At 38.3% G+C, this 27256-nt stretch overlaps 2 protein-coding genes across 5 annotated transcripts in view; one reads left to right on the top strand and one right to left on the bottom strand.

Annotated features, from left to right (window-relative positions):
- Positions 1-25515, top strand: part of LOC106850490 (5-hydroxytryptamine receptor 5B-like) — a 32514-nt gene extending 6999 nt beyond the window's left edge. The window contains exons 2-3 of one of the 4 annotated variants that reach the window (XR_015804916.1): positions 541-4144; positions 24153-25515. Coding sequence is in view for 1 of the 4 variants with exons in the window: in XM_014871834.2 (XP_014727320.2) it covers positions 541-873 (333 nt within the window). In the remaining 3 variants the exon portion in view is untranslated. Of the gene's footprint in view, positions 1-540; positions 11034-24152 lie in introns of those variants that run through there. The other 3 variants (XR_015804915.1, XR_015804914.1, XM_014871834.2) reach the window with 3 other exon arrangements.
- The window catches only part of CCDC93 (CCC complex scaffolding subunit CCDC93), a 34849-nt gene continuing 12537 nt past the window's right edge, over positions 4945-27256 (bottom strand). The window contains exons 7-23 of the mRNA XM_014871833.2: positions 26863-26963; positions 25781-25820; positions 24294-24386; positions 23771-23821; positions 22731-22817; positions 19636-19752; positions 18139-18201; positions 17885-17958; positions 17257-17338; positions 16113-16184; positions 14952-15023; positions 14580-14688; positions 12090-12172; positions 9058-9095; positions 8073-8157; positions 7300-7413; positions 4945-6110 (exon numbers count right to left, since the gene is read on the bottom strand). Coding sequence (XP_014727319.2) covers positions 6057-6110; positions 7300-7413; positions 8073-8157; positions 9058-9095; positions 12090-12172; positions 14580-14688; positions 14952-15023; positions 16113-16184; positions 17257-17338; positions 17885-17958; positions 18139-18201; positions 19636-19752; positions 22731-22817; positions 23771-23821; positions 24294-24386; positions 25781-25820; positions 26863-26963 — 1335 coding nt within the window. The 3' untranslated portion in view covers positions 4945-6056. The remainder of the gene's footprint in view (positions 6111-7299; positions 7414-8072; positions 8158-9057; positions 9096-12089; positions 12173-14579; positions 14689-14951; positions 15024-16112; positions 16185-17256; positions 17339-17884; positions 17959-18138; positions 18202-19635; positions 19753-22730; positions 22818-23770; positions 23822-24293; positions 24387-25780; positions 25821-26862; positions 26964-27256) is intronic.

The following is a 27256-nucleotide window of genomic DNA, read 5'->3' as shown; positions in this document are numbered from 1 at the left end:
ACTTCTTCTGAAGCCAGAGTTTGAACTGAAGGCCAGTTGAAATGATGTTTTTCTGACAATGGAGTATTTTTTGAGAAAGTTCAGAATAACAGAATGGTTGGACTTGGAAGGGACCTCTGGAGATGATCTGGTCCAAGGTCCCTGCTGAATCAGTTCACCTAGAGCAGGTCTAAAGGCCACGTAGCAGCATGAGAGCTGGGATAGGCAGCAGGCACAGGCCTTTTTTAACTTGCCTTAACAACCTGATTTCCCCCAGGTATGAAGGCTTACAATAAAATAAACTGAAAAAGAATCCCGCAGCACACATGGTACCAGGTACTCTTTATTTAGCCCTGTTTGTCAGTTACACTTGGCAGATTTTCCAGTGTAATGAGAAGCCTGGTAACTTTGGCACTCTGGGGCATTTTCTTTCTTTTAGCATGGAAGGAATGGAGTTCAGGCCTTTTGTGGTAGGTGCACAGATGTTGTGCTGTCATTTAAAAGTAATACTTCACTCAAACAAACTGTCGTGGTAAGAAACTGTGTTTGCTTTTGTTTGAGGTGAAGGAAGCTTCGCAGGAACCACAGATGGTGTTTACAGCTCGTCGTGCAGCTATCACTTTCCAGACAGATGGAGAAACATGGAGAGAACAGAAAGAGAAAAAAGCAGCTCTGATGGTTGGCATCTTAATTGGAGTTTTTGTACTGTGCTGGATCCCTTTCTTCATCACAGAATTAATAAGTCCCCTCTGCTCCTGCAACATCCCGCCTGTCTGGAAAAGCATCTTCCTTTGGCTTGGCTACTCAAATTCTTTCTTTAATCCTCTCATTTATACAGCATTTAACAAAAATTACAACAATGCCTTCAAGAACCTTTTTGTAAAGCAAAGATAAAAGAGGAAACAGAGGAGAAAATGATTATTGCATAATAGAGAGATTTCTTGAGGGAAACATGCCTGTGATATGTACAGTTTTCATGCACAAGAGCTACTTGAGGGAGTGAAAAAGATGGAAGATGTCTGGATGTAAACCTACTGAGAGTTTACAGTTACCCCTTAGAAATACATATGTGCTACGCCAGTGTTTGGCAAAGAAGGTGGAAGCAGGGAACGCCTCCTGTCTGCTCTTCAAACCATCCCACGCTGAGGTCTGCCAGGGAAGCGCTGTGTGTGTCCAGTGCCGTGACTGTCACACCCAATGCTGCTGATCCCGCCCAGCCAGCCCCGGGCACTGCTGGAGCGCTCTCATTAGCAAAGGCACTCGTGGGAGCTGCTAATTGAGCAATACTGACATGTCTGTGATATGGGCAGGATGCTGGCTTCGGTTTTCAGATTTATTTTGGAAGGGAATAAACAGGCTGCAGTCAATCAGGCCTTGAGTTGATGTGAAATTAAAGTAGATGACCAAGCAGCTCAGAAACACACCCTGCCAGGACTGCAGGGCTGTGTGCTCTGCAAGCAGCTGGGCATGATGGGCAGGCTTAGTCAAACAGGAGTCAGCTGTGTCCCCTGGGGTTAAATGAAACTTAAGAGGCAGGTATAGTATTATTCAGAGCCCCTGAGAATGTGTTCTCAGTGCTTGCACAGGAGGATCTAGTGAGGGTTTTTCACTTTTGTCCTTTCCCACTCTGCCAGGCTCAGACTCTCCCTGTTCCATAAAATCTGGATGAGCTCGAGATAGACACCAACGCCTCCTGTATGCATGGTTATTTCATGCTACCATAAAACTGAGCAGGCATCTGTGTTGCAAACACCAAACAGGATGTTCAGTCACACCAGGTGTGCTGGCAGCTACATGTGGCTGCTTGGCAATAGTAGATGAGTGCCTGCACTGTGTCTGGGGCCCTTGCACCATAAATGTGCTCATCGCCCAACCTGGGTGATGTCCACAATTTTGTCACTGGCATCAGCTTCTTCCTACTGTAACAAAGGTGTTGATGCCATCAGGTCTAAGTGTTTCCTCAAAACCCAAAGGGACTCAAAGCCAAGCCTTCAATCATTTTCCCAAGATGTGACAAACACCCCTGATCCAACAATATGTACATAAATAATCTATTTCCTTGCATACTGCCAAGTCTGTCTTGCTCCATATTTGTTTCTCTGGTGGGTTTCACTTCCTCCCCTGCTCTGAGTGGGAGAGCTGATGGCATCTCTGAATATTTCTAGCATGGCAGCTTTTTACTGACAGAGTCCCAGGAAGCTTAAGGGAGTTTGGCTGCATCTCAGGAGCACAGTGTATGGTGAGGTCAGGCTGTACCTCACATCTGCAGTGCTGTCACAGTCCAGTGTGACCTGCTGTGCCTGCAGCCACTGCAGAGGATGCTTCTCTCAACATCGGTAGGAATTCAGAAGTTTTAATAACCTAGAATTTCAAAGAGTTGTTAGATAGTGACTCAGACTTAAATGCCAATTTAAATAACTTTCCCTTGTGACTCCCAACTTGCCTGCATATGGAATAGCTACCATTCAAACCAGTGTTTGGAGGCTTAATTAAATGAGAAGGAAGGCACATATGTAAGAGACTGAATGTTGCTAAAAGATGCAGCCTCATTCAGAACCACTGACAAATTTTTCAAGTCAATTGAATTTTTTCACGTAAGAGAGTCACTGCTCTAAAACCTTTAAAATCCCAACAGATGACAGGGAAGGAGGAAATGCAGAGGTCATCTTGAGCTGGTGTTCAAAAGCATACAAATCATCTGCATGTGGCACTCCTGAAGTTTCTAACAATCTTGCTTTGGACAAATTTTACTGCCTGTACTCCCTCAGCCTGGTAAGCCAAGACATTACTACCACACAAATCCAATGCCAGCCCTGGTGCCCTGGCCCATCCCAATCTGGCTGCAGGAGCTGCAGTGATCTCCAGCTGCACATTCCAACTGGCCCCAGTTCCAGAACCCTTCCCTGAAGCAACACAAGCTGTGAAGGCACCTTCTACCATCTCTTGGCCTCTAGAACTCGGGAGAACACCACAGAGCTGCAAGGCCCCTGTGCAGTAGCTGCAGCAGGGCACTGACACAGCTCTCCTCCTCCTCCGCAAGGATGAATTTAGTTTGCTTAGGAGGCGAGGCTGGGCCTCTGGAATTCTGCTGTGAGAATTTCTGAAGATAAGCAGCCAGTACTCTGCCCACCCAAGCATCTGTGCCAGCAGTGAGTGTTACAGTGACAGGCTCACACAGCCGGCCTCCCTACACACCCAGAGGCAACAAGAGGCAAGCAGAGCTTTCATTTCAGTGCAGTGCGTTTAGAAAGCTCTTAGCAAAATCAACTTCCCACACTGGCTCTAAATGCAGACTGAATTTAGAAGAGCAGCAGCACAGATTCAGGATTTAAAATTCAGGTTTTTAATCACAGTTTACTGTGGGGCAAAGAAAATATGCTATCAGTGATTGCTGCCTAACCTGCTGCATGCTCCCACGTGAACTAAGATAAATGGCACAGTATCTTGACTATCCAAACAGAAAACAAAATAAAAACCAGGTATTCTAAAGGGACATCATTTGGCACAGCTTAGACGTTATGGTCATTTATTTCCCCCGTTAAAGCTGCCAGTTTGGAGTACACCAATCATCTCTGCTTGTAAGCAGTGGACTACTGGTTTTAAACTTTATTTCCTGACACTGAATTTGCTCCTAGAAAAACTTACTGGAGCCTATTGCTCAGCAGAAGGGCATTGTTTCATCCTGCAGCACCTGTGCTGTGGGAGCCCAGAATGTGCAACAATGAAAGGGCTGTGGAAGATGAGCATAAGCAGACAATGCTAAAAACCCTAATAAATGAAATTTTGTTGCAAGTCCTGTAAATGTTACTTTACAAGCCTGGTAACACCAAATAAATTCAGGGCAAGACCTTTCTCTTTCAACAAGGAAATCCAGCAATACTGAAGAAAAATTCTGAGGAAGTCTCAGTTCCAACCAGCTGAGATGGAGAACTAAGGCAGATTCTCCTTGCTGTTGGTTCCTCCCCAGGTGTGAGGAGAAATGGCACCCAACATATGGAGCCTGTGCCAGAAAGAAAGGAAGAGCTGATGGAACTGCTTTCACGCCCTCACCAGCCTCCTTTCTCCTTTTCACACGGGCCTCACACCACGAGTGATAGAGCCCATCTGCCCTGGGCTCCATCTACAGCAGACAAAGAGTTACAATCTGGACTCTGATTTATCCTTGGTGAGCAACCACTGAATCTTCAGAAAACTCAGATTTATATCTTAGTCAAAAATCACAAGCTCCTAGTGAGAGTAACTGATCTCACATTTTTATATTTCTTGTGGAACTTCCCAGGTTACTGTATTTGTAGCAGGCAAGCATAAACTTAAACATTATACTGAACAAATAATCACATACTTTATTCCACATGCAAATTCATTATTTACCCTACCTAGGAAATTTTGCTTGATGCTAAAAAACAATTGTGATTAAAATGATAAATCCCAAATTGAAATGCCCATTCAAATTATTTTTTTAGAGTTACATGGTACACAAACACAGCACAGGCTGAATTCCCAAGCAGGTCTTCTTGCTGCCAAAGTTGAGTTACTTAATTTATAAACTAGAAAGAGCCTTACAGTTTTTATAGAGGGCAAAGTATGTAGAAATAATGCCTTCTAATATCAAAGCTGACTACAGAAAGTCTGCAAGCAGCACTCAGTGCAGGTTTCCTTCTTGGAAGGGACTTGGAATCTGATTTTGCCTTTGTTCTTTTGCTAGCTCTGGGCAGACTGACTTTTTGAATAGATGCAAGAGGAGCAGCCCAGATCTGTTCCCTCCCTAAGCAGTGTGGGAGCAAGGTTCCAGCTGGCTCAGTGGGAAAGTTTTCTTTCTGTTTGTGCCGAAGGAACAGGACATGACAAAAACAGTGACTCATTTGACTATGGACACGATTCATCTTTTAATGCACTTGTAATTCAAGAGCTTGGGAAAGCTTCTAAGGCAAGTTCCACCTTAAAAACACAATAGCAGAATGTCACTGGATTCCAAACATTCTTTATTTTATATTTGCTACCATAGAAAGTAATCGAACAGCACTGTCATCAGTGTCAGTGGGGAAAAAGGAACATGGGTTTTCTTCTCCTGAAGATGTCAGGTACATTAAGAAGTCAGTCCAAAATCCTGGTGTTAGGTACAAAAAGCAACTGTTTGAATTATAAAATACTGTATATACAGATATAAAAATGTTGCAGAAAGTGTCCCACAAAGTTTCTGAACTTTCAAGAGCAAATCTTCAGCAGGGTAAGTAGGTTGTTGTCTTCAAAAGTGAGCATCAGTTCATTAGAGCAGAATGTCTCAATCTTTATCTTCCTATATTACAGGTGACAGACTTTGATTTTCATCCCAGCCAGGGATAACAAGGTGATCCTAGTATTAAGGTGTTTTTTCCTGGAGCTATTAATTTAACAAGCACACTCTCTATATATAAAAATGAAATTTCAAAGAAATTTATACAACAGCTAGACTTTATAAAAATATAGATCTATAATTTTACACCAGGAATTATCCAAGGTAAGTTTTCATTTTCTTAGTCATTAGAAATTAATCGTTATCCTTTGGAATCCTATCTATGGCGAGAATGTAAACTAAAATAATGTGAAGTTATTAGCTGGTAAAGTGAGTTTGAAGAATCTCATTCTGTAGGGTTTTTCTGGGCCAAAATTAACAAACTACTGCATTCTGAAGTGCTCATCCTATGGGGTGGTAGACATACTACACAGTACATGTAAACTTATTCCAGAATTTTAACCTAATGCAGTGTTAAAACCCAAATAAACATTCCCACTGTCCTTACTGTAGGAAAAAAAAAAACCCAAACCCAAATAAATAAAATTAGGCAGTATTTCTGTTTTGCTGTACTGTGTTAACTCTTTACTGGGTAGTGGAGGCAATAATGAATAATAAAGCCACGTGATGAGGGAATGTAAACTGAACACATACTGGAAAAAACAGACTTTTACAGCTGTGTGTATATATATTTTTTATATATATCTATATATATATACATCTACATTGCAGTTATAACTGTCACCTCACAAAAGAGATTCAATGGACTGAACAATCTTCTTTAAGTTTCCCCAGCTGGAGTTCTTCAGGAAGAACTGGCTTTCAGCTTGGACAGCAGCATTTCATTCTTACGGCATTCCTGTGAACAGAGAGCAAACATGTAAGGAGGAATTGCTCTTAACTCTGCTACCTGGATCTCCACATCAACAGAACCAAACCCTTTCTTTCATTTTGAAACATCTCCAAAATCCAAAGCAGCCTGGAGTGAATGATGAGTTGAAGATAATTCTGATTGATCCATGATGTTATTCCAATGGCAATATTCATTAAACTTCATGATGTACAAGCCAGAAGGAACACTGCTTGACCACCCATCTGAAGTTGTTACATGTAGCTAAAGCAAATTCACCATTTTACTCATAAATACAATAAATGTGAAATGGAGATTACTTGTAGGTGATCTGGAACTTCACAAGACAGTTTGCAAGAGTCAGTGCTCAGGGAACATCTCTCAGTCAGAAAATGTATTTACATAAGCACACCTGTGTTCAGTACCACAACCACAACTTTTTATTTTCAAGGGTTGCAGAGTTGAGCAGAAATTCCCTCACATGGCAATGGAAGAAAAATAGGTAAAAAACCTAAAAATAAATCTACCTAAATTCTGCAAGTAGGATGTAAAATTCTGTATGTCAGACAAGTATGCAAACAGCCCCTGCCATTCTGCCAGAGTAGTCTGTCTGAAACTGGAAGGAACTATCTGAGAACAAAGCAGGAATAATTACACAAAGATGTTTTTCCTTGAACATATGAAGCCAAATGACAATTTTCCTTGCAGCATTCCTTTTCATTCATTCATTCTCATAGAGACTGCAAGTAACAGAAGCCATGATGATTAAAAGCTTGGGAAAGGCTAAATCAATGAAGTGTTATACAGTGCTTTCACAGTCATTAGGCAACAAGGCTGTTTCCTGAAGATTGATGACCAAGACCCTGCATTTCCACCTTATTCACACTCATTTCCATACTCTTCTTTGCTCCAATACCTAACTGCTCACAGATCTTCAAGAGATTCCACTTGAAAACTGAAATACACCATTTGTTTGATAACCTCTCCCTGTAACATGGACAGGTGCCAATCTAACAGTGAAAGAACTCCCAGAATCAAATTCAGAGTCCAAGATTCACATGGAGAAAACGACCAAGATACATCATGAACATGGTGTGATAAGCATCATATCAGGAAATCTCGTGCATACATTAATACACAAATCACGTCAAAATGGGTCACTGGACACAACAGTTGAACATAGCAGAAATCTTCTTACCTCTTTAAATTCTTTCACTGTTTTGAAGTAAAGCCTCTGTTTCTCTAGAAGCTCTAAGTATTCATCATTCAACTGGTCTCTTCTCATTTTGTTTTCTTGCTTCTTCTTCTCCATCTGTTGATATGCAGGAGGAGTAAGGGATAATATGTATGGGATACACATGGACACACTGCCTAAGGAATAACTGTCTATAACACACAAGGGGAGATGGATACTTCATAAGTGATACCCTGGCTCGTGCTTGCAATGCAATGAACGTTTAGGTCAACTCTTAAAAATTAAAAGCCCAATGCTGAAGTCTCAGTACCAGTGGCACTGTAGGTGCAACTGGGACGAGGGTACATGATGGTTGGGACTCTGAGGTGCTGCCAACCCTCTTCAGCAGCAGAAAGCAGCTTCAGTCATCTTCCAGTCTGAGAAACCGTGCCTGAGGTACAGGTCTGACTGCACCCACACAGTCCAAATGGAAGAGTTCTCACTGATTTCAGTGGCATTCAGCTGTCTCAGGCATTTAGATCACTACACTGCCAGTAATGAAGTTGAGGGGTATAAGATTCGTGTCAGGGCAGAGGTGTTATAACACCTCTTTCATACTCTATTCATTGACATTTAGTGGTGAGAAGTTTCTGACGAATGTGAAAAGAAATAATACTTGTTAGTTGCTTGCCTGATTTGCACCACATGTAATGGATCTTTCTATGCACAGCTATTATCCAAGAGGCTTTGCTGAGATAATTCCCAGGTTCTAGCAAAGAAAGTGAGAGGAGTCAGACCTTCATTCGATTCTGTTTGATGCCTTCTACAATCTGCTCCATCTGCCGCAGAAACTGCTCCCGAGATCCAGACGATGCCATGGCTCTGGAAAGAAGAAAAGGGAACACCTGACAGGGATGTGGGACACTGTGTCTCAGCTGCAGCTGTCTTGCACATCTACTAATGTCCAAAGTTCTCAGTGCTTAGTGTTATGTGTAAAAATTCATCCTTTTAATCACTGGTACCACTGACAGTGCAGCTCTTTGGCTGGTGTAAGCTAACACAGAGATGGGCACAGAGAGCTGAGCCCATCACAGCTGTTCTCCCTGTCAGCTCGAGTCTGTTCCTTGCTCTCATGTGCTGTACAGAAATCAACCGCTAAGAACTAAAGTAAAATATAATTTTTTAAGAAAAGCCTCTGTTGTGAATAGTAAAAAGGTGAATAGAGGTCTAAGAGAACAGCAAATGTTGTACAAAATAATTCCACATTGTAATAGGGAAAGCCTAGAAGTCATTTTAGACCTCGAAATCATTAGAGAAAAATAAACACTGGCTGATTCACGGACTGATATTTCACCATGAACTTCCAAGACAACCACAATTTTACCTAGACTCCACACTATATCAAAATCTTCAATTACCGAGGTAGTTTATAATAAACATGTCTGAAATATGTCCTAGTCTAATGTTTTGTACATAATATAATAACCACAACTCCACAAAAAGGAAGAAAATATTTAAATTAATTCCAGGAAAATTATGACTGGATTTCCACATCTAAAGAGTCAGATATTAAAAACATATGTTGGCTATAAAGGTTACGTAATTTCTAGTCTATGATTCCCCAAACTGGCTTAAACAGAGTTAATAAACTATTCTATAAATCAGTTTATGACTGTAAAATCTTCTGAGAAATTTTTAGTCTATAACTGATGCTCACTCCAACTTGTCCAACCAACTCTACCACTCTTTGCAACTATTAAGAGATAAAGAACCATAACTTACTGGTGGAAGTTGTCATAGATAGAATTCAGTAAGTTAACCTGTGAGTTAAAAACAAAAAAATTAAGAAGATACACATTTATCTTTTCTGGTATGAGTTTTCACTGACAGTAAGATGAATTTTAGTTTTTTAAAAAAGCTACTATATAGATAAGGTCCTCAAAAGCAGACAGATGTACAAAAATCACCATGAGTTTTCTTTCAGAAGATAAATCACAATCCTTTTGATTTAGTAAAATCTATCCCACTGGTGTAATGTCAGAAGCAGAATGTTGGACCACAACTGAAATTTTTAATTTTACTGGCCCTCGATTATACCACTGAGAGTTTTCCAGCATGATGCCTTCCCAAACTAAAGCAATAAAGTAAAATGGGCTGTCCATGTGTTCAACATGTGTTGGATTTTGACATAAAAGCACCTTGCAGATGTTGGTCCAGTGTTCAACAGTGACTGTGCACAAGCACATCACAAATAAACAGGAAAAAACCACTTTTGCCTCAACAGATTCTGAAGAGCTATTTTAACACAAGGCTCTGAAGACTCTCCAAGCAGTGCAGGAGCAGCAGGTGAATTCCTGCACTGCTTTCATTGTGCAGATGAGGTTTGCAGGTTTCCTACAGCCATGCATCATAACTCACTTTGCTTAGGTAATTTTACTGGATACTGAAATGTGAACTTATAAAAAGTACAGAATGGCATTTCAGAGGTGTGGCTTCTCTTACAAGACAGTAGCATTGCACTGAGTGAAGACAAAAATAAATATTTATAACTGCATCCCAGGAATATTTTGCTGCTTGTATAAATTCACCCAACTAATATAACTATATGGAATACATCCTATGTAACTGCCTTTGATTTTTCCTGTTTTTAACATATTGCTGAGAGCATTAAAATTCAACAACTGGTAATTAATGTGATCCTTTCTCTCAGCTTTGAATACATCTTGCAAGTCTCCTGTGGTTCAGCCTTCTGAGCAGTTTCTCCTTTTGATGAGTATTTGAAGAGTTCTGCACTAAGCAAACCCAAGGGCTGCAAACAGAATCACCTGCCCCACTGCCACAGAAAGCTGAACTTGTCTCTTCTAAATCTAAAATCTTCCACCTGAATGAGATAGCAATAAGCCAGCAAGCAGGCATGGCAGAATCTGCAGGTATTCCTGACCTTCTCTTGGAAAATTGAAACAAATTCTGAGCAGACTCCCAAGCAACCAAATTGCTTAATAATTCCTGTCATTTACAGCAGAGAAATTACCGCATTACTCATCAATATTTGCCATGTTCACATCCCTGCCTCAAGATACTTCCAACTAAGCCTGTGCTTGAGAACATAATTACAGTTTATACCACAACACATTCAAGCCAGGAAAAGTAACCCTGCACAGCAGTGCTGCACAACCACTGCATGGGGAGAGTGTGGATGTGTCACACTGCAGTGAATCAGAATACACACCCCAGCACTGAAAAACGTTGTGGAAGAAAATACTTTTAAAGCCTTTCAAAAAAATGCATCTTTCTCAAAATAGGGTTAAATATGAGCCATCATCACAGAGATCTTTCGTGTCAGAAATAAAACCCTCATAGCCAAAATTCAACTGTACAACAATTCTTACTATTGTTGTTTCAAAGCAATGATGCTCGGTGTATTTTACAAAAGGCTGGTTTGGGGAGTAAAAACGGGAAAAATTCTCCCCAAAACCCAGGAACAAGACAAAGTGCAAGCATATTCCAGAAATCTTTGAGAGGCATAGATGCCAAAGACATTTTTAATACACTATTAGACAATATTTACTTGCTGAAACCTTGATTCTAATATTAAATGCATCTCAAGGAAATCTTAGTGATATTATTCGTTTAACTAAGTTAAGATGGCATTAGAAGACATTCAGAATTCTTCCTGTGAGCCCCCAAAAGGCATTGAATTATTTTGGTAAGTGTACTCTCAGTTTATACAACAGTGAAATAAATGTGTTTTATAATCAGTTTCTAGATTCTCGATAATCTGCTTTTTATGTCTCCATTTCAAAACCAGTCTCTGTATAATTTTTAAATTTTAAGGTTTTCCCTCAAAAAAAAAAAAACCAAAAAAACAGAAATCAAAGATAAAACAAAAACCCCCCAAAAATACATCTGTATTAAATGCTAATGTAGGGGAGAAGCTAATGTTAAATAATATAGCTTCTACTTCATGCATTGTTTTAAATATGGTGTATGACTTTTAAAATGAAAACTACCTAATGTGGATTAGAATCAGCTGCTTGAGGGAAGGAAATGGCTGCTCCTGATCTCCAAAACAGGATGTGAAAGGACACTGGAAAGTGTCTTTACATAGTCAGAAATTTGATCACTGCTTGTCTCACAAACTGAAGAAATATATCTAAGTAATGCAAAACCCACTAATCTGTTCTTATTCAAATAAAGAGAGAAACCTGAGGTATCAAAACCTTTTGTATTTTAAAGTCATAATTTTTATCTCCTCCTGTTTCCTCCTATTTCTTCATCTTTACTGAAATCAGACACTTGTCATTGCAAAAAAAGAAGACTGAAATCACTCAGTTATGCCCAAAAAAGAAGTGATCACTATATATATGGGAAAGAAGAGGGGAAAAATATTCTTTCATCAAAACTACTCCTCTGACCCAGTAAAATCACCAGCAAATTAAGTGTAGGCAGCTCAGACCCTGAGAGCAGTGGAATTTGCTGTGGTCTGAGTTCATAATAAAAGGTATTGACTAAAAGGAGAAAAAAGGGTGATTTGGTGCTGTGATAGCAAGACAGATATTTGCTGATCAAATGTTACTCATGTTTCAAGAACACAGTGAGTGGTTTAAATATGCTGCACTAACAGTAATTCTTTTACAACACAGACTATTTCCCCTCCAAGATTACAAATATTCTTATCAATCAGTTGTTCCATTTTTGTTTACAAGGACCAGTAACTCTACTCTGTTAGGACTGAATATGGTGAAAGCCAAGCAGAAACTTATTTCCTTCCCCACAGACCAAATACTTACAAAATAGCAATAAAATTTCCTTACCTCCTTTTCCAAATATACTTTTTTATCATCCAGTGTATTATAAAGAGTAAAAAACTGCTTTGTTTCTTTGTGAGTTGCTGAGACTGCAAACAAAAAAAGGGGGTAGAATAATAAAAGAATATGAAGTAAAATGGAATCTGTAAAAATACCCTGTAGGCTTTATATAACATATTTTCCACTATCAATAATGGAACACACTAATGTACATGCAGAGAGAACATCCTTCCAGAGTTTCTCTCAGCAGGGTTTCCAGCTATCATCTCTAACAAGAACAACACAGCTCAGTGTCTAAATTAAGCCCCAACTGCTGACAGCCCTTTCTGCCAACACACATTGGCACCATCAGCTGCCTGTTCCTGCTTCCTCCCCAGGCCTTACCCTGACACCACCCAGGCAGCTGTGCTGCTCACAGGGACCTTGCCTGTGGTTTTGGAGGGGCAAGGCTCGACAGGGAAGAGCAAATAATCTTGGTAGTAGTGTATGAAAAAAAGTGCATTAGACTATAAATGTCAAGCTACACATGTGCAAGATGCTCAACAAAGCTTTTGCTGTTTTAAAGTCTTTTTATCTTTTTATAATCTATGCGTGGTGCAGAACTAAATAATGCTTTCTGGTTTAGGTGGTTCCGGCAGATGTTGGTCAGAGCTCAGCTGGGAAGGCAAGGCTCAGACATGCCTTCCCCTTGGGCCTACAAGATGATACTCAAATCTGCTGAGTGTTCCCCTTGTCTTTAGTTCTTCAATGCCTAAGGAAATCCAATATATTTGTGACTCCCAAGGAAAGAGTTCAACAGGCAGCAAAAGTAATTCTGCCTAGAAACCAGAAGCTGAAAAAAATGTATGGGTTAAAAATGATAAACCTTGGTGAAATCATGCTCATTAGTCTGGGATTTGCAGAACTGCTGCCAAATGAAAGAGGCTCTTCCCAAACCATTTCCTTCATACAACTCTTTCTGTTCTTCCAGCAGCTCTGGTAGTCACAAGACTGCCTTATGGGCACACACTAGAACCCATGCAGAGTAAAACAGACAAAGGGAGAAGAGGGAACCAAATGGCTCATTGATTCTTTTGAATGTTTTCAGTGGAAGAGGTTCAGTTAGGTCAAAACCAAAACACTGAATATTGTGATTGAAAAGGATTCTGGTACAAAAAAATCACAAAATCACTAAGGTTTGAAGTTAGTGCTGAAGATTGTCCTCTAACCCCTTAAAGCAAAGTTCAAAAAAAACCATGTTTTGGCAACTGAAGGTCACCTGAATATGGCTAAATGAAAAGCCTCTAAAAACCTCCAAAAATATCACAATTCGCAGAAAAACTGTCTAGAGAGTTCCATCTCATTTCTCTAGAAGCTTAGCCTGTATCACACAGGTTCCCAACCATGACTGAGCAGTGTGTTATCCTGAGATACTACTCACACTTTGTACTTTGGAAAACATTCCCATAAAATTCAAAGCTACACAAATCTCTTTGATGCTGGTCACTCTGTACTTGAGATATAAAGGAAGCTCCATCTTCTGAATAGGTAGCACTGACCAGAGACTTGGCATTAGACATGACAGAGAACGTGCAGAAAATTTAATGGAAAACAACACAGTTTGTTATAGCTGGACTTGATTAAATAAACTGCATGGCACAGCAGAGGGGAGAGAAGTACTGGACCCATTCCATGTACTGAGTTAGACAATACACGTGGAGGACAGCACAGGACTGTGCCACGGAGAGGCCTCACCAGGACAAGGGATTTGGATCACACTCAGATAACCAGTTTGGAACTGCTCACCCTTCCAGAGCTTGGTTCACACACACATTTAATAAATGCAGAGCATCTCTGAATCATTAGCTAGGTTTCCTTAGACTAACACACAAGCTAGTTAAATATACACCAGTAAGCATACTGGTCTGTTATCAGTGTAATGAAACAACTTTGAAATTTTATTCCATTTGCACCTTTTCCTATTTTATAATTTCTGATCATAACAGCTAAAGATAATTTGTATTCTGCTCCTACCAAGATATTGCAGGATTGTGTTAATAAAAAATGAAAGAAACCAATCTCTTCAAATGACTGTTTTTACTTTGTAGTTCTTGACATTCTTTGGTTCAGAACCAGTTATGGCATGTCAGTGGAAACAATAAAAGCAATCTAATGGTAAGGCAAATTAATTAAACACGATTCAAACTTACAGCAACCTCATCTGTAAATGGTATAGTAAGGACTTTCAAAACATACTGGTCATTAACCTAAATGACAGAACCTGCTCTGCTACAGACAAAATTTAGTCCAGAAATCTTGCACACTGAGTTTCAGGAAAATTCTTAAAGCCCAGCCTCGAGAAACCTCAAAAATATTATGTGTAACATGAATACCAAAAACCTTTTAAATACCACCAAATTAGTAGGTGCTGTTGTTACATGCCATATGCTTACAATGCAACTGCCCTCCTTTCAGGGCTTTAGCCTTCAGCAGGATGGTCCTGCTTGATATACATACCCTGACTGTAAAGTTCAATAAATCTCTTCTGATACTGTGTGAGCTCAGCTCGGCTGGGTACTTCATCAATCTTGCGTTGTAAAATGGCTATTTCTCTGTTTCTTCGTGCCTGAATAGAAAGTTAGGAGGGGAGAAAACAAAGCCTCTTCTTGTTCTCTTCTTAAAATGGATGAAGCCCCCCAAGCAATACTTTGTTATTAAATAATTGATTTTAAAAACAAAAAGCATTGGCTGAGGATCAATTTTTTTTTTCAATTGATTTGTGACAAAAAGACTTGTTAAAATTAGAACAATGAAACAAAGTATTAGAAGTTACAAGATAAGACAAACATCAACAATTCCGTACAAGTAAGAACACCAAGAGTTACTCACCAGTAGCAGGCGGATCTTCTGAAGTTTCTCTTTCTCAGCTTTGTACTGCTGTTCTATAATCTTATTTGGCTCCTGGAAGTTGAGAATCCAAAATAATTGTATATTACAGTAGCATATGAGAGCTGCAGTGTAAAAATGGGCAGATGGGGTTTGCTTCCTGATTTCGCCTATCTTTGGCTCCCGCAATAACACCACCCTTTGTTGTTTGGGGTTTTTAAATATAATAGTTCATTATCTGTATTAAAAGCCTGACAGCATGTGCTGTAAACAAGGGCATTTAGATAGCTGTTAACTTTAGATATTTTGATTTTTAAAATATCAATAGTTTTTGCACTGTTTTACAACAGTCACACTTTAAAAGAAGATACAAATCCAAAGATTGTCAGTACTCCTTGTCTGAGTGTTTATACTTTGATTCAGTGGTGGGGTTAGGAATAAACAAGGCACCTAAACAGAACACAGCATGTGTTCTAGACTTCCTGCAGTGTGGATTTCAAGGTAACTTTTTCTTGCTAAAAGATTTAAGATTTTGGTTTGCACTTCAATTTCTTCGTGCTGTGTAGAGGACAGCAGCATCATGGAAGTTGTAATCTGCCTTGTTCCAGAGACATGAATGCATCAAATGTTTACCCACTGAAAGTAGAGTCATTGAAGCTCTTCCTTTTCTGTTCATTCATTATTCATTGCCATCAGACTGGATGCATTTGTGTTAAAGCCTAACTTCTGACAGCTGCTCACTGCATGCAGTGCACCCAGCCACTGAAAACTCGTGCTTTCATTCTTCAGATAACTCCACTTCTAATAAAAAACCAACCAAACCAGACATTCTTTCTGAGGAAGATCTCTTTCTGTCAGAGATATGCACAGCTCTTAGCACAACACCCAGAGACTCTTCTCTGGTACTACAAAGAAACAAGTAAAAGGCACAAAAGCATCTATGAGCAGAGCCCCATGGATTCTGCAAAAATAACAGATAATGCTGTTGCTGTTTTCAGATTCCTGTATTTCTAGGATTATTAGCCTGAACTGTGGCTTTACAGAGCTTTTTAGATATTTCAGCAGATACTTTCATGCTTACAAAAATGTCCCAAAGACTTAAAAGAAAGACTTAAACATTTCAAAATGCAATTTGAAAATAAGGACTTAGATTTTTGCTATTACCTGTTCTTCCCCATTTTCCAATGCTTCAGCTTTCAAACTCTCAATATTTTGTTGTAGTCTTTCCATTTCTTCCTTTAAAACAAACAAAAAGTTGATTTTTTTAAACTGAGACCTCTTCTCTTAAGAGGGGAGAGAAGGATCTTGACAACAAACACTTCTAACAAAATTCCAGAGCTGACCACACACACATATTTAAATTTGGAAGATTAAACAGCATTCCCTGCTTAAGGGTAAGGCATACATTAATATTCATTACATTAAACTGTCTGGTTTTATCAAACACTAGAACAGATTTATTTCTTACTTGCAAATATACCAGATCCAGCTAAGACAAGTAATGAGTGACATGGAAAATGAAACTGAAGAAGCAAAACAACAATAGAACAGTGTGACATGGGCAAGTGATGTATGGCATTTGGAGAAATGAATGAGCCTAAAGTTCTTTGCAAGGAGGTTTCCTGTACAATCCTTCAGAGCTTTCCAAAGGAGTATGAGTGGGAAAACAAGGTTCTATACTGAGTCTAGGCCTTAGAACACTAATTATTTTCATTCTATTAAATTCCATCCACTATTGTTTGAACAGAAGGAGATGAAAACAATTCTCTCTGATCCAATCTCTGGGCACTCCATTAACACAGCAGTAGCAAGACACCAAACAGCACTTAAGCAGTAAAACTCAAACATGCTCTGAAAACTGCAACAGCTCCATCTCCTTCTTGTCTCTTTTGGTGGCTTGCTCCAAAGGTTGGGGCCTTGCTGACCCCTCCTCTTTGGCACCCCTCAGGTCAGAGGAGAGATGATCCATGTCAGGCTGTGACAGCACAGGCGGGTGTCCAGTACAGCCCAACCTCACACACTTGAGCAGAATGGGAATGGGAATGGGAGGGAGAGGAGCCACAGGAGCCCCAGCTCTGAGCAGCACAAGGCAGGTGTGCTGTCTAGGACCTGTCCTCTACTGAGGAAGCCACACCAACTCGGATCCTTCCTCACTCCTCCCTGCTCCAGGGGCTAATATTCAATATAAACCTGGAGGCTGGGGGTGTGGGACAGATGACAGACAGGGACACACAGCACAACAACACACCTGTAAAGTGCTTTTTTACTACGTCTTATATGAATCCTTCTAGGAGACATTGGAACTTACCCTACAATGTGCTTTGAACTCTTGCTCCTGGCTTTTTAGGTTTTCATTCATGGCCACCAGTGCTCGCAGACTCTGCAATATGCTAAATTTGAAGATCCAGTAAACTATGTTAGATTTTTAGTTTCTAATTTAAACAGATGGAGAATTAATATATATTAAAAAAAGCTTAGTTCTAAATAAATTTACAATAAAACCTGGGTAAATTAAAACCCCACATATCAGCACTGATATACCAAGGTCAAAAAGATGGAGTGTTACACTGGGTGTGTTATTCTGATGGCATTCCTATGTTTTAATCTCATTACAATGAAAGCTTTGAGAGACTTCTATTTAAATGAGATGAAGGCTTCAAATAGGAACAAAATAAATCAAGAAGGCCTCATCTACTTGTCAGACATGTCTGGGGTTCTTCTGCTTTAAACACCTTATTTTGAACTACAGACTGACACTTTTCATTCTGACTGAATCCTATTGTAATATTTCCCTGTCTGTGGAAAGCAAATTGGAGAATTATTAAATTTTTAAATTTTAGTTATTTGTTTAGGTCGAAAAAGCAAAAAACGTTGAATAATTCATCTTAAAAACATTATTTTTCATAATTTAAAAGGTAACAAAGGACAAAACTTACCTAGAATCTGCTTGGGATTCTATTGTTTCTAAGGCTGCCAATTCCTTGTCCAGCTTCTCACTGTAACTCTTAACCTAAGGGTTACAATTAGTAATAAATTGATAATAAACTCATAAATAATAAATTGACTTTCCCACACCATGAAATCAGTGAGTTAAGCTGACAGACACCTTCACTGTTTAATACATCCCGTCACACACAGAATTTCTCAAAAAGTTTCAGCTACAAACAGCACAGAAAAAAACCAAAATTACCTCTGTTAATGTCTTTTTTGCTTCGGTACATTTTGCCTGCAGATCAGCACATTTAGCTTGCAACTGTTACGAAAGAGAAAAAAAAAAGAGTTGGATTCTATATTCACACTAATTACACCTGTAATGGAGAACAGAGAATATTTGAGCTGTTCATAATGGTTGTCTGTCAAACAGCAGGCCAAGCATAACAAACACTCTTTTCCTGTCAGCTACTCTTGCATCTGACTGCAAGAATTCTGACTGAATATTTAATTACTGACAGTAAACATTTACCACCTGATCTTTTAGGCGTATAAAGTCCCAGAATAAACAATAGCTTTTACAAAATAGAGGCCAACAGAATGGTGACTTATTGGACAGAATCTCTGCTAAATTGCTAAACTTTTCTAGCCTGGTTGTACTGGCCTAGTTTCACACCAGGCTAAGAATGAGTCCCATTTTATACTTCTCCAAATAAGTCAGGGCAATTCCAGACTTGCACAGAAGCACCATGGCACCAAACCACAGACATTTCCACACCAAATAACCAAGTTCTTTATGGTTTTCTTCTGTGTAACTACGGAAAGTCTAATAAGGCAGTTAGCAAAATAAGTATTATAATAAAATATTAAGTATTTCACTCGTCAATTAATTTACAGAGGCTAATTTTAGAAGAACATCCTTCTTTAAATTCCTTATGATCTAAGATAACATTGCAAATGGTAAGAACAAAAATAGGACATGGTTTACAAAAGTGGAGCAAAAGTGAGCAAACAAAAATGCACGTGTAGCTCAGTTCCACTTCATTTCATGCTGCTTTAGTTTGCTGTTCACAACACAGAGCTGTGACTTAGTGCTCCACTCTTCCCTTTCCACAGCCAAGTTTATAATAAGAAAGCTTTTTCAGAGTTTTTCATAATTTTTCACCAATAGTTCACCAATAAACTCTATTCTAACTAACTGAAAAAAATGTATGTCTGCAGTCCACATCTCATGAAAACTGACATGAATTGAGAAATCTTGCCAAAACTTACTGCAGTATTGAAGCCAGAACTCCATAAATATTTTTTAAAAGGTGGGGTTCTTGACTGTCACTGATTTCAAAAGCTGCTTTTGGCAAGCTTTAAATAAAATTCAGCCAGGAAATTTTTACTTTAGTAAAGTGATAAAAGGATTATATTTGGCTTACAGCTGTCAGTACATTTTTTCCTCATATAAAAACAGCACTGAGATTGTTATGCACTGCAAACAAGCTGCACAGAATTAAAGGGCCCTCAACTGTTAAAATGGCAAAAGCATGTTCCTCCTCAAAATTAAGGCTGAGCTAACTGCCCCCAAGAACACAACCTGTTCTCACAATCCAAGGTCAATGCAAGCAAGACATTCAGAGAAATCAATGTTCAGCATGACAAATCGCTGGTGCAGAAGATAGCTCACAGGTATTTTCTGGATGGCAAAAAATTTGTGATTAACAGCTTCTATCAATGTTTTCTTCTTTACTACACACACAATACCTACCTCTTCGAGGAGTCTGTTTTTTTGCAAAATCTGCTTGTTGAGAGATGCCACCTTCCTTCTGTGTTGCTGGGCAGCTCCAAGTCTTTCTGGTCGTTCCTCAGCAGAAAGCTCAGATTGCTGAAAAAACAGTAACAACAGCCTTTTGAACCTCACAACTTTGCCTTCTGCTTCTTCAGAAGCTCAGGAAGTACCAAAGTGGGACACACCTATGATATTCCTTATCAAGAACTGTGTGATTTACTGATTTACCTCACATCAAAATAAGGAAGCATCTGAACAACTGAATTATATTCCAAAATTTACAAGTAAAATAAGCTAAAGAAGTCAGGTGCCCTTGGACAGCTGGAAAATACTACAATGTACTAGAAGGCAGACAATTTTTTTTGCATCAGCATTATGGTTAAACCTGGTAGAGTTCTTCAATGGAAAAAATACAACAGTACTAAAAACACTCTCAGTCGTGGTATTCACTGAACTGGTTGAATCAGAGATGTTCTACACCCCAATATGTAGCTCCAGAATTTTCAGAAGCCTTGAACAATCGTGTATTCTGAAATAGATGCTTGGATACATATTCATGCTGAATGACAATGACATACACAATGTGGTAGATGCTTTTACCACCCTGGGGGCTTTTTTGTGTGTGTGCACGTGTATGGCTGACAGCAGCCTTTGAGAACTACTCAATCCAGCATGCATTGCCAAGAGTGTCTCATAAATGCATAATAGAGAGAGCAATCTGGATCCAGTCTCCTCTTCTCTCTGAATTGTGAAAGCAAAGCTGACAGAAACATTCTTTATCAAAAATAACAATTCTTATAGAAATTGTATATTTGCAGTAGGCAAAAGAATCATTAAAAACCAGTGATATCTTGATCTCTAAGGGATTATTTGCCAAAAAATTATTTGTACCTTTTGAAAGTCTTCACTTTAATACTTAAATCCATTTGTTTTGGTAATTTGCTTCATGCACTCAGACTTCTTTTTTTCACTTAATCCATTTTCTAATATTTCATTAGAAAACCAGTTAATTTTCAAGTACCTCAAGTGCTAATTTACAGCCTGTCAAATACTAAGTGCTTTTTGAATAATTACCAAATGTTGACAACTACTACAATGCATAATCAGCTAAAATGTTACAAGAAGTGTGATATACTCTGCACTCGTATTTGCTCCTGGTTCCACTCTAGGCAGATGGGTAAGCAGCTTAATTTTAAATGAAAATAAGAAGCAAAACCTGTCTTCCTCCTCTCCATTTTCTATGTAATTCATATTGAAGAGCAACTTAATGATCTGTTATGTTTTTACATCCACAGCAAGAAAATACCAATCCTCATGACTTAACCCAACAATTCTCCTTTCCTTTTGTCAGGGAGGGAAGAAGTGCCTCTAAGCAAGACCTGTGACCCTGAATTACTTAACAAATACACACTCAGTCTTACTTATTCCTCTCATTATTTAGTCAAATCACATTTCTTCATCACACTGTGCAATGCAAAAGCTTCTCACCACACATTTAGCCTCTTACATGCATAAGATACAAATGGAGAAAAATGGAAATGCAAAAGAAACATGAGCTAAAGTAGTCTGAGACTGATATTTGCAAAAACAGTAAAAATCCATATAGAACAGCTTTGTCATTAAAAAAGTGGATCATATTTCAAGAAGTGAACTTTACAGCTTGCTTTTTGAAAATGAGGAAGAACCAATCACTAATGGCTCTGACTGTTTAAAGATGATCAATTTGCTACTTGTTAGTAATTCCCTGCCAGTATTTTTAGAAGGTGAGGAACAACACTACAATCCCTCCTCCAGTTCACCCAGCAGGTAAACATGGCAGCAGAATGGAGAGGCAAATGCAGAAAATCCTAAGCATTGATCTTCTGCAAAAATGCCTCTTGTAAGAAAGGTCCTGGCCCATGGCAACATCAGACCTAGAATTTGACTTGTCAGGTATATTCCCTGGGCTTGTGGATTCTATTCAGACTCTTGTAAACAAGTAAACACTGCTGTGTTTCTCAGGCTGTGTACAATTACCAGGGCCTAAGACTATTAGAATTATATGTAAACATTGCTGATGCTTCGATAAACTCTTTGATAACATCCTTAATTCTTTTCCTGGTGCATGCATACGTGCACAGAAATTCAATTTTTTTTTAATCACATCCCATAGATTTGAAAAGTGATCTATTTTTGGTTTGACTTGAATCAGTTCTTACTTTTCAGAGTATTAATCATTGTTCTACTATAATAGTCAAGGTCCTGCTCCCTTCTCTCAGAACAGAGGAAATGTAACATTGAAATATGACCCTTGGGCTTCTTTTCTTCCAATCTTTTATAATAAAGAAAGGCCAAGAATTTGCTGTTGAGCTATAGGGTTTATCTCTAAAATGGGAAAGCTCCATACCTCAAATGTGTCAACAAAAAGGAAAAAATATGAGAAGACTATTGGACAAGTAAGAGCGACCTATAACTCATATCTGGCAGTGATGTATGGTATGCATTAATTGCTTGAAGAGCCAGATTTTCTTTTCACATTACTGCAAAAAACAATCACAGCTGAACACAGGAACTGGAGAAAACACACACATTTAATTGCTTTGACTTCTCAAAGCAACAAAGGTTTGGGTTTGATGAGATGAGACTGAAAACTTTAGATCCAGGGCATGACTGAGAACTGGAGTCCAGTACAAACATCTGGAAATCAGTGGAGGAGGCCTAGACTTTTCTCTGAGCAGGCCCACAGAACTGTATTTCTGTGCTTAACATTGAACATTTTAAGGCATATCAAGAACTTAGGCCTCTCGTTTGAATAGATACAACTCAGCCCCTCTTCATTCATGAAAGCATTTGGGCAGGTGCTCAAACCCAAATTAGTACATATCCCTGAATTGCATTCATGACTATCACACCAAAATCTGGGTATGTTTAAGTCTCTCTAAAGTACTTTCCTGAACTCTGGCTGCTCTGCTGCCCACAGCATGTGTTAAAAAGTGTGCTTCAAGAGAATCATTGCAATGAAGTTGGCAGCTTCAAGCCTAAATTAACAAGCTATCAAACACCACGAGCTTAAACCACTCAGGTAACACACTTACCTTCTCAGCATATTCAGACACAATTTGCTTGATCTCATCTGACTGGAGTCCAACAATCTGGCCAACTGTGCTCGCTGTCAGTTTGCCCTGAAATTGTATCAAGAAAAAGCTTGGAGTTTTAGAACTGCCCTGTACTTTTATATGACAATTTCCAGTAAGTTCAAATTTTGGACAGAAATTTGCACCACGAGTAAAAATCTCTAATCATAAGAAAAGTCCAGGAAACATTCCACCACCCAATCCTAATTTTGCTGATAGAAATTTCTCACTTAAATACTTCTAGCAAATTTTCATTCATATTTCAGAAAATTAATTTTTATCTTTATACTGAATTTTGCATTTGGTTAATAAACCTCTAAGCATGCAGGTATGTAACAAGAATTCACCTTTAAAATGCATGTATGTATAAAACCAGTTTTCAAACAGAACTGAATTCTACAATGCATTTCAGATAACTCTGAGACTAGACTAATTATTACCTTTTCTTTCATGACTCCAGCATAAACAGAAACAGTGTTTAACAGCTGAATTTATTGCCAGTCCTTTCACTCAGACATCAAAGAACAGACTTCAAGTTCCATTACATCATTAAATACAATGAATTAAAAAAAGAAGATACATATCCAGTATTTTCTGTGTCTTAGACTAATTTTGTTGTTTATTTATAAGTGCTTTGAAAAGAACCTTGAAAGGCACAGTTTTTCAGTAATCCTCTGAATAACCTCACAAGATGAAAATTAAGATAGTGCATCTTGGGAAGCTGCCGAGTGATGCCTTTCCCCTGAAATTCTTGTAGAAACCATTTGAAAGAGGCATTTATTTATATTATCATTATAATTTCAAGGCAAATGATGAACTAATAAGCCTTGTAAAATTTACTGTCTTCCTAATTCAACCATTTTTTAATGCACTCTCCTTATGAAAATTTAAACACAATCATTCCAAGTCTTCAGACCTGAATCAGCAGTCTCATTTTAAGAATAATTACCACAATCAACCATAATTTAAACGAAGCTGTATCAGTTTGAAATGCTACTGACCTCTTCAGTTGCCATTGCAGCCATTCCAGTCATCAGCGTTTTAATGCGAAGCTAGAGCAAAATATGAAGAATTATACATAACAATTTAACTTCTATTATTTAGCTGTTCTTCTGCCAGGGACACATACTATTATTAGTATCATATTATGTGTATTTTAAAACATGTAACAGGGCACCAAGTCTGTGAAAAGAAGAGGTGGCTTAAGTTACCAAATTTCTGGAAAGTTTCCTGTAACAGTAAACATTCATTCATATTATTCAGCTCCTACTGAATAATCCCAACTAAAAATCAATGCTTTTAAAAATGCTCAGATTCAAGAAAATAAAAAGAGTTTTTGGGTATTAAACATCAACAAGCATTAATTTTGTGCATCAATTTCAGGCTTCATATTCTCCTGTGGGAAGCAACTCTCACTTCAACTAACCATGGAAATATTTCTTCTTTTGGAGAACGACTTGGCAATCAAAATTGCTGCTCATCCCCAAGTCAGTAACTCCAATGCCCATTGTTTCTGGGGCTCACCTCTTCAGCAGCCTGAAGGTCAACTTCATCACAAGGCTCAGCTTTCCCTGCTGCTGCAAGCCCTGGAGGTAGAGCTGCTTTTTTATCTTCAGCCTTTTAAAGAAAAATTAAGATATTTTTATACCTAGTTTCAATATTCCAAAGTGTTAAGAAAGACATCAAGGAGAAAACTGGAATGTAGCTGTTCTATTTATATGAATACATTTCAGCTACTGAAACATCCTCATCCTCCAAATCATGCCAAATGATATGTAAGCCTTCCTGATTTCTCACAAGTATTCCAACTGTGTCTCTGGCTTCTTATGGACTTATCTGATCCAAAGATTCCTTATTCCACAGCCTTCTGAGAGCTGCCAACCTCAAGAGACAGTTCAGAATATGATGCCTACCACACAGGACAAGACCGAATTTTTTTTTACATAAATTGTTTATGTAACTTAATATTGGTGTAACAAATGAACAACATAAAAAGTGCAAACATGCCTGGTTCAGTGAGAAGAATTTGTGCCACCCAAGTAAAGAGAACTGGGAATAGCCAGACTCAATTTCTAGACTCAATTTTTCACCCTACTGCACCACTAACATATTTCACTGCCCACTTCTGCCTTACTGGAGACTCAGCTTCCTCAACAATCACCATGAACATCTAACATACAACATCCCAAAGGCAACAGAATTTTTGAAGAAATAAAATGAACTGTAAACACGACTAGTGGTTACTCTGAGGGGAAAACAGGCATGCCTAGATTGGGAAATATCTCCATTTATAAAAAATTAAATGTGACATTTGTATGTGGAATATTGAGATAATGAAGAAGTGCAACTTTAATCTATTCAATGTATTGTTGAGTCTGTGACATGTTTAATGCATTATCTTCATTATCTCTGTCTGTAATAAAAACTTGTAGCCAAATTAATATCTGCACTGAAATAATAAAACTGCACGTACCCTGCATTTTATGGACATTTTAAGATTCCATAATCATCAAAAGCACAGCAAGGAAGCTAATTTTCAAGAAGGACAATGATTTATTTATGGCATCAGGTTTCTCTATCACATTAAACAAAGTGTTTTGCAATAAATGTCTACAATATTTCTTACCAAGTTGAATGCTTTTTTAAAGAGAAAAACCCTTTAATGATCACATTATAGAACATTCGGTTAAGTGACACTAAACACAAAAGATAGGTCATTACCTAACAGTAAAAGTCAAACCAAAACAAACACCATGCCCAAACTCTCTTTCTTAAACAGAAAAAAAAAATTTGCAAAATGTGATCTGTGAGCAGAGATGCAGAGATGAAGGAATTCCTTTAAAAAGGAATGGCATGCAGATTTTTAGTTCCAGTTAGACATTTTTAAGATCAGTTAGTAATAGTTATAGCTGTTTATTCTGCTGTATTCTTTTAAGATTTAACAGTAATGAACATTTCAACAATGCAGTTCTTCACACAATTTCAGTATTTTGAAGCGATATATTTTTTACCTGTTCTGTTTTTCCTGCTTGTCTGCTAAATCCATATCTCCTAAAAGAACAAATGAAAGAAAAATACTGTTGTTTATTACTTTCACAATTTTCACCATAAGATATGCACCAAGAGCCAGGATCAAATTAGTTTTGAAATGTTTCAAGCAAACTAAATAAGCAGGTACTGGAGCATATTTACAGAATGGTTTCAGATCCATCATCTGAATATTCCATATACCTTCCATCAAGATTTGCAAATCTTGACTTTCCATAAAATACTGTTATGTAAAGCTCATGAAAGGAAAAAGCAATGCCCTCTTCCCATTTGAAAGTTAATCCTGAGCTATTACACTACAGTCCATGTTACTGTTAACAGGAAAGTACTCAAAACAAAAAAAATAAAAAAATCTATGGCTTTGGGGGAAAAGAAGCCCCAGAAGATACAAATTGGAATTCAGATGTCATCTGCACTTGTTAAGTATTAAGAGCTCAGGCAGCAGACAAGATGTCCTTACCACTAAGCCATGAAAAGAAAACTGGAAATAGAAGCTCTGTAAGTTCATTTCTATGTGTTTGGAGAGCTCTCAGTAGACCAGAGGGACTTTCAGAGATAATGGAAAAGTGAAAGCCTTGGTAACTTTGTGTCTGAATGAAAGTTTGCAGGAAAGTGAGAAGACGAAACATTCAACCATGATTCAGCCCCCTGATGCAGCAACCACATGAAAACTAGAAAAAGAAACAACAGCAGGTCCTTTTTCCCAATTTTCAGTGGATTGCTTGCAAAAAACCAATATTGATTGATAACACACTACCTGGAAGGATGATGTATTTAAGTCATTTTTATAAAAAACAAGTATGTTAAAAAAACACACCCTAGAAGGAGCATAAAACCTGGTCTCCCCAGGTTCACAAATATGAGAACTGTCCAGTCCCCAGAGAATTTACAGGGTAAGGAAACAAAATCTGAAACCAAACAGGAGTAAATCTGAAATAGTTCAATTCTAAAGTAGTAGGAAAAACCCTACCACAATCCAAATTTCATCTGTACTGCTTGTAATACACACTATACAACCCAGAGAGAGCCAAATGAAGCTTTTCACCTGCCATATTCCAGAAGTGTAGCATGAACCTTTGATTCCTCATCCAGCAGTTCCTCAGCTCCTGTCTGACGTTTGTATTTTCTCTGGGGTTTGTAAACCTCCTGCAGTGAAGACAGTGAATGAGTTCAGAGCTTGTAAAAGTTTTCTAAAATAAATTAGGAATTGTTATCTACACACTATTGGCTTTCCAACTCAATATACTTACCCAAATAAACATCCTCCACTTTCTCTTTTTGGAATGACGTTATAAAACCTTACTGAATTAATTTCTAAGCAATTTGCTATAGAGATTACCTAAGTTTAAAAAACATTATAAATGAATATTTAACATGAAACAATGTCTCAACCATCTCCTCTGCCATGTTTGAAAGAAGAGTAAAAAGTAACACACTCA

Source organism: Sturnus vulgaris, chromosome 7, assembly GCF_052056855.1.
Source record: "Sturnus vulgaris isolate bStuVul1 chromosome 7, bStuVul1.hap1, whole genome shotgun sequence".
Classification (NCBI taxonomy): Eukaryota; Metazoa; Chordata; class Aves; order Passeriformes; family Sturnidae; genus Sturnus; species Sturnus vulgaris.
Note: the sequence above shows the minus strand (reverse complement) of the source record. Positions and strands in the feature narration are given on the sequence as shown.